This window comes from Oryzias melastigma, linkage group LG21, assembly GCF_002922805.2.
Source record: "Oryzias melastigma strain HK-1 linkage group LG21, ASM292280v2, whole genome shotgun sequence".
NCBI lineage: Eukaryota > Metazoa > Chordata > Actinopteri > Beloniformes > Adrianichthyidae > Oryzias > Oryzias melastigma.
The window spans coordinates 23,274,047-23,285,702 of NC_050532.1; the positions used below are offsets into that span (position 1 = coordinate 23,274,047).

At 36.5% G+C, this 11,656-nt stretch overlaps 1 protein-coding gene and 1 long non-coding RNA gene across 2 annotated transcripts; one reads left to right on the forward strand and one right to left on the reverse strand.

Moving 5' to 3' along the window:
* Positions 1-1,390: 1,390 nt before the first annotated feature.
* On the reverse strand, positions 1,391-7,628 carry asb1 (ankyrin repeat and SOCS box containing 1). The gene is made up of 5 exons (XM_024285895.2): positions 7,499-7,628; positions 4,793-4,931; positions 3,050-3,352; positions 2,329-2,711; positions 1,391-2,200 (listed from the first exon to the last, which is right to left on the reverse strand). Exons 1-5 carry the CDS (start codon positions 7,587-7,589, stop codon positions 2,070-2,072), a joined length of 1,047 nt encoding a protein of 348 aa, XP_024141663.2. The 5' UTR covers positions 7,590-7,628; the 3' UTR covers positions 1,391-2,069.
* LOC118597938 lies at positions 3,118-7,799 on the forward strand. Its single transcript, XR_004946972.1, has 2 exons — positions 3,118-3,255; positions 7,451-7,799. It is a non-coding gene; the product is annotated as an uncharacterized LOC118597938 (long non-coding RNA).
* Positions 7,800-11,656: the final 3,857 nt, after the last annotated feature.

The window sequence follows — 11,656 nt, forward strand, 5'->3', positions numbered from 1 at the left end:
TGCCTCGATAAAACCATTTGGCTCACGCCCGACGACAGATTTTGGGTAGTCTGCTCTGAAGTGGTAGGGGTGTGGTCTTTCAAACTCACTCCTGATTGGTGAGACTGGTTTCCGTAAAAACAATGACTCAACATCTGTATTGCAAAAAAAAAAAAAAGAGAGAAAGAAAATGGCGACTAAAATTAATCGCGATTAATTGCGATTAATGATTTTTTTTCATTGACAGTATTTGCAGACCACTCATTATCTCCGAAAATGAAAAAAAGTGAAATTTACCTGTCATGACAACGCGCCAGACCATTAATCAAATAGTCCACTTTTTGTGAAAAACCGATGTAAACCAATTATAACAAAATTTAAGTAATATAACAGATTGAATATTTATTTCTTCTGTAAATAACCATGGTATAAGTGGGAAAAGAACCCAATGAAGTGTTTTAATGGATGCTGTGGATGACTGGGGAAAGAGAAAGACTGCTGCTCTGAGAGATGCGATTAATTTGTGTCAATAGATATTAACCCATTAATCATAATTTTTTAATCGCATGTGTTAATTATGTCAACATGCATCGCCCTAATATATATACATATATATATATATATATATATATATATATATATATGTGTATGTCCTCATACATCAGATCATATGTCTATGGTTGTGATCATAACCCAAGTGTCATTCCTGACGTTGTTCGTTGAGATCTTTGAGGGGCCTGATGTTTATGTTGTGCTCCCTGCTGCTTTCACCCCAAGTTCCCAGGCTGGCCATTCTCCTCTGGGTCTGATCTGTTTCTGCCAGAGACAGTTTTCAGTATCCAGTCACCACTCGTGTTCTCACACTTTCATGGTTCGCTTATGTCCGGATGTTGTTCTACTTTTTTACTGTCTCTACTTTTATTAGTTGGCTTTACCCTCTTAAAAGTTTTACATGTTTCTGGTGACCTCAGAGGCTCTAAGAGGTTTCAGAGGACAGTTTTGGGATCAAATGTTTTACAAAGTTGAGTATTGTTTTCTCAAAAGCATCTTGTCTTTGGCGTTCTACAGAAAACAAGGTCAGCTGAACATCTAAAAGCATGTTAGACGTTTGGCACCAAAATCCCAGACCTCAAAGCTATAAATGCAAAGGAGATGACTGGATTTCTGGAAGAACCCAGCCCCCTATCATCCTAAAAAACTCTCCAGGGACCTCTGTTCAATCTCTGCACTGTAGGACATCACCCAAGAGATCAAGTGTAGAACATAAGTGAGTAACTAAAGATATTAGTGAATTTCTACACCAACATAAATACTTTTCGCAGACATATATGGACACACTTTTCTCTTGTGAACCCTAATACAGCTAAAGTATTCAGAATAGGGAGGGAAGAAGAGAACTTACACAGAGAGATTCTCCTGATCACATTTAATGTAAGCAAATTATAGTGAAATGTATAAAACAAAGACACAATAACACATTTGTTTTTTTATATCAACATGCACACACGATAAACATTAGGTGCAACAGAGAAGGCAACATTCTGGTTAAAATAAAGAAAATACACATTTTAGTTAAATTTGACAGAGATTGTCACTGCTATTGAGAAAAAAAGGCTTCTTTCATCAGTTTCCAACTACAATGTTCCGTCCAAATATGGAAAATTCTTCCTTAAAGTAGACAAAAATAAGAAATATCTGAAGGCTATAAAAGAACAAGAGTTTTTTCAGCATGGAAAGCTCATTTTAAAGACGTGTAGCCGACACTCAAGAGACGTTCAAAAAAAAACTGCTTCAGTGCATAAATAACATTCAAATATCTATTTAAAAAACACACATAATTCTAGGAGGTTCATCTAAATATTCCTTTCCTGCTCTATTGAAGACATTTGAAAGCTTTTTTTTTCCTATCATAAGATTCAAAGATACCAAGAGACATCTGAGGATTTAGAGATCACAAGGCAATAATCCACTGTAGGACGCAGACAGAGGTTCACCGCCTGAGAACATGGCGTGCTAACATCTGAACATCGGGAGCACTTTGAGAGGATGAAGGTGAGCGCTTCACAAGACGAGGAAAACCACAGTTCGGGTCAGTTTTGGTGGAGCAAGAAGTTCTTGATAGGTTCTGGTAGAGGCAGCGAGGATATGCAGTTGAGACGTTTTTTGCCCATCGTTCTGCGGATCCTGATGCGGCACAGATGGGCCAATCTACGAGGGTTTCCTGACCAGACAGAAGAAGATGTGGTCAATTGAGGGTCAAAGATGGTCAATTTTGATCCAAACACAATACAAGAGTTAAAAGAACAAACCTTCTAGTAGCTTTTATTGACAAACGTTTTGTTTACTCACTCTTAGCCTCCAGGAAAACCTTGAGCGCCTCTGGATCCACCTTCCTCCGGTTGGGAGCCTCCAGCTCAGACTCGTCCCAGGACACGAAGGCGGGGTTGGCCCCGTGGTCCAGCAGCAGGTGGATGAAAGTCACCTCACAGCCGTGTCGCAGCACCGCGTCCAGCAGGCAGGAGGCCAGGCCCCGCGCCAGAGCCTCGTGGCAGACCGGTCCCGTGTAGTTAAAGTCGGGCTGCGCGCCGGCTTGGAGCAGCAACCGGAAACACGGAAGGTGGTGGTAGGCGGCGCTGATGTAGAGCGGACACACCACCAGCGTGTTCAGGGTTCGAGCGCTGAGGATGAGGCGCGGGCCAAGCTGGTGGTCCATGTCAACGTCAGCGTTAAATCTACAAACACCAACCCAAAAAAGTTTAATAAAAGTATTTTTATTGTAAATCAAAGTTTATATTTTAATAAAAATATTTAGCACAGTTATACAGTTTATAGCTGATGCTTAAAAAGTCTGTTTCCTAATGTTTCTGGAAAACTATGACACTTTGCTGCATTTGTTTGGGTTAGTTCTGGAAAAATTTCTTTGGAAAAGGTGAAAGGTCAAAGCATCTTTTTTTATAAACTGATTAAAGCAAAATTAAAAAAATTAAGACAAAATATTCAAGCTCAAAGGCCCCAAACAGGAGAGTAACCATGACAACACAGAAATAACTCAGAATTTCCTGATCCTCACCTGATGAGCTCCTGCAGTATGTCCACCCTCCCCACCCGCGCGGCGTGGTACAGCGGCGTGCTGCGGTGGTGCCGGCTCCCGTTGGGATCGGCTCCGGCTTCCAGGAGGATTCGGACGCAGTCCAAGTGACCGTTGACTACCGCCACATAGAGAGCCGTTTGGCCTTTGACGTCGACCAGGTCCACCTCGGCTCCCTGGGCGATCAGGTAGGCCACGCAGGCGGCGTGCCCAGCCGTCGCCGCGATCCGCAGGGGGGTGCAGGGCAGACAGCCGCAGCACCATACAGACTTCTCATTGATGCGCCTGGAACCAGTTCAAGAAAAGAATGTTAATAAATAAAATCAGTGTAACAAAAAAAAGTAAACTTCTTCAAACTCCACAAAAACTGTTTTTCAATTGGTTTAATCCGGCCCAGTCATGAAGATAAAAAAAGTATATGGATGTTGAGAAAAAAAAGTACGTTTCTAGCCTGCTCCTGTGGTGAGTTATGTTTTTTACAGAAATGACCGCAATGCACGATTCGACCACAAGGGGCAGCAAAGGAAACACAAGACTGGAATGAGATCCAGAAATAATTGTAATAAACAATTACATGTTTTAGAATGTAAATTTACTACCTTAAATCTTGTAAATTTATCAGAAAAGTGATAAATTTAAGAGAAAAAAATCATAAATTTACAAAAAAAAATTATAAATGTAAGAGAAAAAAAATCATAAATTTACAAGAAAAAAATTATAAATTTAAGAGAAAGAAAATCATTAATTTACAAGAAAAAAGTTAGAAATTTAAGAGAAAAAAAATTCAGAAATTTACAAGAAAAAAATTATAAATTTAAGAGAAAGAAAATCATTAATTTACAAGAAAAAATGTATAAATTTAAGAGAAAAAAATTCATAAATTTACAAGAAAAAAGTTTTAAATTTAAGAGAAAAAAAAAAATCATAAATTTACAAGAAAAAAATTATAAATTTAAGAGAAAAAATTTCATAAATTTACAAGAAAAAAGTTATAAATTTAAAAGAAAAAAGTCATATATTAACAAAAAGAAAGTAATAAATTAACAAGAAAAAATCAATAAAGTAACAAGAAAAAAAATCTTAAATAACCAAGAAAAAAGTAATAAATTTAAGAGAAAAAGTCATACATTTTATAAGAAATAAATCATAAAATAACAAGAAAAAAAGTGATAAAGTAACAAGAAAAAAAAATCATGAATTCACAAGAAAAAAAAATCATAAATTTATAAGAAAAAAAGTCATAAATTAACAAGAAAATAGTCATAAATTAACACGAAAAAGTCATAAATTAACACGAAAAAGTCATAAATTTACAAGAAGAAAAAATTTATGAATTAACAAGAAAAAAAATCATAAATTTATAAGAAAAAAGTCATAAATTAACAAGAAAATAGTCATAAAATTAAAAGAAAAATTTTGGAAATTTGTTTTGATTTCTGAAATGTTTTATAACATGTTCTTCTTTTTAATTGTCTTTGTAATCCTTAAAATGTTTCTTGCATTGAGTAATTTGTGGATGTGTCTTACAAACAAGACTAAAAAATATAAGATGTTTCCTAGCATTCATTTAACTGACTGTAAAGCACGGTGGTGGGGATGTAATGACATGGGCTTCTGTTTTTGTCCTTCTAGCTTAAAGTTTTTCAGCGTTTCTCATTGCATTTTTCATGCTTTAATTAGCCAAAGCAGTTACAGAGTTACAGTCTTATCAAAGTTTGGTCTCACAGTCTGAAGCCGTCCTCCTGCAGCAGGTTCCTCACGGTGTCCAGGTCTCCCACATAAGCCGCGTTGTGGAGCCGCATGTCATCCTGCTCCAGAGGTTTGTCGCAGAACTGCTCCTGAAGCCATTCCTTCAGGTTACGACCTAAAGAAGACACTTCCAAACATCAATTTGTGGGTTTTCTTCTGCAAATAAAAGATGGAGGAACATAAATGTTCAACTTGCTTGCTGTTCGTGTGAGATAAATCCAGAAATAAGATGATTTTTTTTTTTTTTTGAGGTTACATCAACTCATGACCAATTTAGTGAAAAACATGTGAAAGATGCAATTTATGTGGATACATTTCATTGTTTTATTTGCGCTTTCCAAACAAATATTACTTGATTTTTTACTTGATCTGGGTTAAAAAAAGAAAGTTGAATATAATTTTCAGCGTAAACTGGCTTTTGGGCTTAAACATTTAAAATGCAGCAAAGATTGTGACTTTAACTGGACTGGAAAATTAAAAAACTAAACCTTAAACCTTTAACACTGGAGTTCCAGTGTTTATGTCCTTTGATTTACTGTAACTTTTCAACCATTAACGCCGCTTTTCTACTTCAAAATAGGGCTGGGAATCACTGGGTACCTCACGATACGATACGCGATACATGGCTCACGATATCGATAATATCGCGATACTGCGAAAATTGGTAAAAACCCTCTCTAATAACTACCATTATATAGAACATGTTTTGGGGGGAAATATATCCCCATTTGTCTTTTTTACCTTAAACACAATCATACTAAACAACTTTTCTTATTTTGTGCAACAAATTATAGACACTTTTGTGCAACATTGTTGAAATCCGTAAAACTATGTCTTTGACAAACATTGACAACAACTGAATTGGAATTATCTGTCAGATTCAATGTTAACAATAGTAAACATGATCAGCAGTGACACTACTTAGTGCAGAATTGTTGTAAACAGAACAAATATTAAATAAGTCAAGTAGTGACAGCTATCTACCTCCAAAAGAACGTCACACCAAAGGATGATGAATATAATGTTTTACAGCCTCTCTCAAAATTGACCTAATTTTTTGTGCACTTTTCTCTCACTTGAAAAGGACTGAGCATCCAAAAATAAAGGCTGATTTACTCAGACTGTTACTTGAGATTATTTTTCCAATTTTTATCATTTTTCCATTTGGTCAGTCAGCAGTTAATAGGTAAAATCCTTAAAACAAACAATAATGGCAATAAATATAATTTTAAGTGCTTCAATTAATTAGCATTCTCCCTAATTTTACAGTGAATTTGTGTACTTTATTTTAATTACATTTAAATTTAAGTTCATACATCAAATCCTGCTTTTTTATTTAAGAATTACTTTAAAATTAACATTAGCAACAAGTAATTACATTGTTTGAAAATGTCACATTATAAATTTATCAAAGTTACACCGTACAGCAGCAGGTTAAACATTGAAGTGCATGAAAGCGAAAATTCCGACGCTCCTTGAAGTGCACACAGACAACTGCGTAGCACGCGCTCAGTTCCCACAGCAAACAGGAAGTAAGTGATCGCTGGCATTCTAGCGCTCAGACAAAGTCACTTCTTACCGGGTGGATCTCCTACAGATGGAGGATAAATGCTGACAGGTAGGCATGCTTCACACACGCGCAACAGAGCCTGAATCTCACCGGTGCTTCTCCCGAATGAGCGCGTGCATCGCTATTAAAAGTCCGACGCAGCGTGCGCCCATAGTTCCGGCGCGCGACTCAGAAGCTCAGCGCTACAGCCTCTTTAAATGAAAATATAATATCGATACTTGGTGAGAACCCATTGAGAATCGATCCCAGGACTAAATATCGCGATATATCGCAATATCGATATTTTGGCACACCCCTACTTCAAAATATGCTGGAATGACGTTGATTTGTGTTTAAGCGGCCAATTCTAATGAAAAGTCTACTCAGTCCAGGTTTCATTTACAGTCAATGGTTAAGATCAATGTCCAGCTGAAGAATCTATGCTCTAAACTACATGTGTCACAGTCAAGGCCCTAGGGCCGGATCCGGCCCTCCAGATCATTTTAATTTATTATTAATGACCCAATATTATCTTGCGCTTATTTCTAACTAGTATAATTTTGACAAAATATATTTTTATAGTAATTAAAATATAGAAATTTCTTTAAAGTTTAAGTTTTTATTTATAGCAATGTTTTTTTTTAAAAAAAAAGTGTTTTAAAGTTTTAAAAATGTTATATATAAATGTTTATCCTGTTTGGCTTGGGACCTAAGGTGAGTTTAGGATTTTGGCCTCCTGTGGGATTGAGTTCGACACCCCTGCTCTAAATAATGCACTATAGTCAGAGATTTTCTCCTTAAAATAATCTAAGAGAACACAAAATGAATGAGTTTACGGGAAATCCCAGACCATGACACTACCACCCCCATTTTTGATTGCTATTTTTATGCAGACAGTCTTGTTTCGGCCCTCATATACAGGCAGATACACATTTAAAAAACATGTATTTAATACATTTATTATTTATAGGGTATGACAAGGTAGGTAGGCTGATTTGGCCCCCAATAAACCCGGTTGGAGTAGAAGAAATCCTTTTTAAAGATGTCTGATGTCCGATTAGAGCATCTTCTCTCATCTGCATCAGGATGACAGATGACGGACGGTGGGTCACGGCTCGTGCAGACGCGCTCACCTGCAGGGGTGGAGGCGGGCAGGTCGGACACGGTAATGAGCGGAGGGAAGCGGACACTGGGCGGTTCGTCCGAGTCCGGACCGTCAGCCATGCTCCACGGCTGAACGCAGACACGAATGCGGAGGGAAAAGCGGGGATCCGGAGCAGACAGGAGCGCATAAACAAGCGTGACTGTGTTGATGAAGGCGTCTGCGCAGATCACTGCGCCACTTCCGGGATGGCTGCGCAGCTTAAAGGGCCAGCGCGGTTTCAACCAGGAAATGATCAAACCAACCATGGATTAAAAAGTTATGTTCGTTAATTAATTTCGATTTTTTAAAATGCAGAATACTATATATTTATTTATATATATGGGGTATTAAGATCAATACATTTTTATGCTTCACTTTTTCAAGTTGATTCCATTGAAAGTCAAACTTTTGAATGTATATAAGAAGATTTATTTTAGTCTGCATGTCTGTCATGAATCTGTAGACTGCGAATGAACAGTTCAGGTTGATGAGCTGAAATATTTAGAGCTTAAATAACCATAAATGACGCTTGAATGTTTAAAGTCCCATTCCAATCTATTTTAAAGGGTACCCAAACCCTAAATTAACTTTTTTCTGGCTGTTGACATTTATAAATGGGACTTTAAAAGTCTGTTGGTCATTTCAATTTTTGACAAATTGAAATAAAACTGTTTAATTCTTCAAAATAGTCAAACATTGTCTATGTGTTGCCCCCTACAGGTTGAATTGAGATATTACAGTTGAATTTTGTGATTGGTCAAGCCATGTACGTTTCAGAAGTCTGACATCATGATTTGCAGCTCCAGTAATGATAACAGTCCAGCCCCCAAGCCCCACCCCTTGAACTGGATTTTAATATTTTGGCTGTGGGTGGAGTCAGCCTCCAACTTCCTGGTTTGGTTAACCTTTAAAATTGTTCCCCATGGTCTGTTAACCCTTTAACACCTGAGCCTCAAAATGTCCGCCTGGACTTGTCTGCTAATTTTGACTATGAAAGGTTCAGAGAATGTTCTACAAATGTGGGATTTTGCCCTTTTTTATTGAATTTTCAATATCTATCATCATTTTTCAATTTACTCCATTTCAAAATAGTGTTAAAACATTTTAAAATGTAAAAAACACAAAATCTAAATGTGATTTTTAGAGTTTTAGTGAGAGAAACAGTGCAAATGAACATGAACAATAGGTTTTGATTATTTAAAGTTTACATTTTTCGAGTATCAAACTATTTACAACAATATATTTGTATCTTTCTCTCCAAACAATAAAAAAACACACACGTTCAGTATTTAAAGGGTTAAGACCCATCATGGGACAGTCTGAGCCACGCCCCCACACCAAGCCAGGTATGGTCTTCAGCTTGAGAGACTCCAGTGCGGATTCAGTGACGCCACCTGCAGGTCGATCTTCTTGTTGATCTCGATGAAAGTTGGCTTTCTGAGCACAGCAGACTTTGGTGATGTCATCAAGCGGCCCGTCCAATCAGAGCGGAGAGCTGTCAGTCTGCTTTAATTGTTAGCACAATCAACGTAATTCCAGTAGAATCTGATGGAGAAAAGCGGCGCGAGCCGCTTGTGTCGTATGGGTCGCAATTTCTGCAGAGTTCATTAGAGTTGCGGGTGGAACTGCTGGCGTAGAGTAAGCCTGCACTGACGTCCCATCATCCCCCTCTTCTGCTAGCTGACAACCCCTTACAAGATCTTTGTTTCAAAAAAAAAAACTTTCAGGATTGAGCATAATCAGTTTACACCAATAGTCCAGGTCCGTGGACGTTTTACCAGTGACAGGAAAGGGAAGTTAAAGGGGATTGCACAGATGCAATACTGCTTTATTTTATTTATTGTATTTAAGATATGGATTTAGAAAGAAATTAAATGTATCTTAGCTGTTCTTCTGCAAAAAAATATGAACATATGAAGCGTACTGACTATATTTTTACTATCAGCGTTTTGGGGGGGTAACATACACCAGACAGGCATGCAGCTGTGGGTTTATGCAGCTTGATGACAGACACTGAGATCCTGCTGCTGCTCTAAAAATAAACGACAGGTCACCAGAGCCACGCGTGTCCATAAGGAGATAGGTCGCATGCAGACCTCCAACTCTGCTACTCAAAAGTGTTGGAAACAGAAAAGCAACACTGAAGGACACAAATATGGCAGCTGGTTTAGCAGCTCAGTCTGAGTAGATAATCATGCTCTGAAATTTGGTATGGTTGACGTAACAACATGTACGGGGACGCAGGTGTCCCGCACGAAATATCAAGGTTGTAAAACCGCTTGTTTTTCGCTGTGAACGACAGGTCGTACCAAACACTTCTTCAACAAAAGGTTGATTTTTTTTCTTTTTCCAACCTACTCAAAAATGTCCATTCCCCAAGGAACCCGTTAGCACTGGTCAAGCCAAAAAAAAAAAAAAATCATTTTATTATTGTCAATTATTATAACAATTATTGTCAGGTGTGCAGCCTGACAATAATTAGAAAAGTTGCTTTAGCTGTGATAATGCTAGTGAAAGCTTTTTGCTGAATATGCTGAAGTTTTTTGCTGAAAATCCTGAAGAAATTTACTGTAATTCCTGAAGAGATTTGCTGAAAATGCTAAAGATATTTGCATAATGCTAAAGTTGCTAAAATTGCAGAAAGTGTTCAAATAATTTAATATCTTGAAAAACTGTGAAAAATGAAATGTAACAATGTGTGAAAGGTATGAAAACAGAACTAATCCAAAACCTCAAATGATGCCAATTAAGCCAGAAATGTTAGCACGTTGCTAAAATATTAGCTTATCTAAGAATTAGCTGAAAAACAAACACAGTAGATGCCAAATTAGTCAAAAAAAGCTAACATGGTGCTTTAAAGCGTTCACACAATGAGGAAATTAGACAGTTGGTGTGGTCGTCCTGCGTTTAGAATCACCTTGAGTGTGCGGTCTCTAAGAGGCCAGTACTCGCAGTACTTGAAAGGGACATCAACGTAAAAAAAAAAAAAAAAAAAAAAAAGTAAAAAAAAAATATATATATTTATATATGGGCTCTGCAAAAAAAATCACGTAAAAATAGTTCTTGGTAATAACTGTAACCTGTTTTTCTATAAGTGTAAGTAGTAAAACAAAAAAAGAATTTTCCAAAAATTAAATCAACAAAAAATTGTTTTGGTTACTATTTAATGCACACCAATTACCAACCAACGGAAGCCTAACAATAGTACGGTTCGGTCCGGCTTAATAGTTCCTTTTATAATAGAAATGCTCAAAATACTGAGCGTTCATGACCATCCAAGACTCTTTTCTGTTAGAAGCAAAACTCCAGAAACAAACATTTATTCCAACAGACCATTTATTTCACTCCACTACAAAATTATAGAATTATTTGCAGTATGATACATTCTCCAAATATACATTTTGTACACTTTAAAGAGAAACTATGTGTTACAGTGTGTTTGGGAATTGCTTGTTTGCTCAGGAAATGCAGAAGTTTTTCCCCTTAAATCTTCTTTTTTCCACAAATACATTTATAAACACATTTTTTTATTTCTCAGTTTAAAAAGTGACTTTTTAAGTCTCTTTTATGGCTTTTTGTGTTTTCCTAATCTAAAGGTGTTTAAGTGAGACTTGTTTTACTTTAGTTTACTGAAATTGTTTCTCTGTTGGCAAAAATAAGCAATAAAGAGGCTTCAAAAGACTCAAATCTGTTTCTTTTTTAGCAAAATAAATGTTATTCAAACAAACAAAACATTTGAAAAATAGCACATTGAGTCTCTTTATTGCCATAGCAAGAAAACATTTAGGAAAATAACAGTTTTTGTGAGAAAAGGGAACTTATTTTAGAACAAATATTATACATTGGTTATATTTTGAGTTCTTTTAATTTCACTTTTTATACCTGAATATTGTGGAAAATTCCTGTAAGTTATGCAAATATCATCCAAATGGATGTTATATAATATACTGGCATGAAAACAAGATAGTGCAGTTTTACCTTTGAATTTTTATGTAGTTCGTTTTGAAAGTTGTTGGAACAGACACCCATAAACATCAAAAACAAAATTAGATTTTTAAACCTGATGTGTCTGTTTGCCCATAAATCTTAAATGAATCTGCACCTTCAAAACTTTGTTTACGTAGAAACTTGGTAAAGTCATCAAATC

Excerpts from the sequence above, each read along its gene's own strand:
- asb1 (XM_024285895.2), bottom strand. The coding sequence starts at position 7,589 with ATGGCTGACGGTCCGGACTCGGACGAACCGCCCAGTGTCCGCTTCCCT. Across the intron at positions 3,353-4,792 it reads CAGGAGGACGGCTTCAGACT|GCGCATCAATGAGAAGTCTG; the intron begins GTGAGACCAAAC and ends AACTGGTTCCAG. Across the intron at positions 2,712-3,049 it reads ATACTGCAGGAGCTCATCAG|ATTTAACGCTGACGTTGACA; the intron begins GTGAGGATCAGG and ends TGGTGTTTGTAG.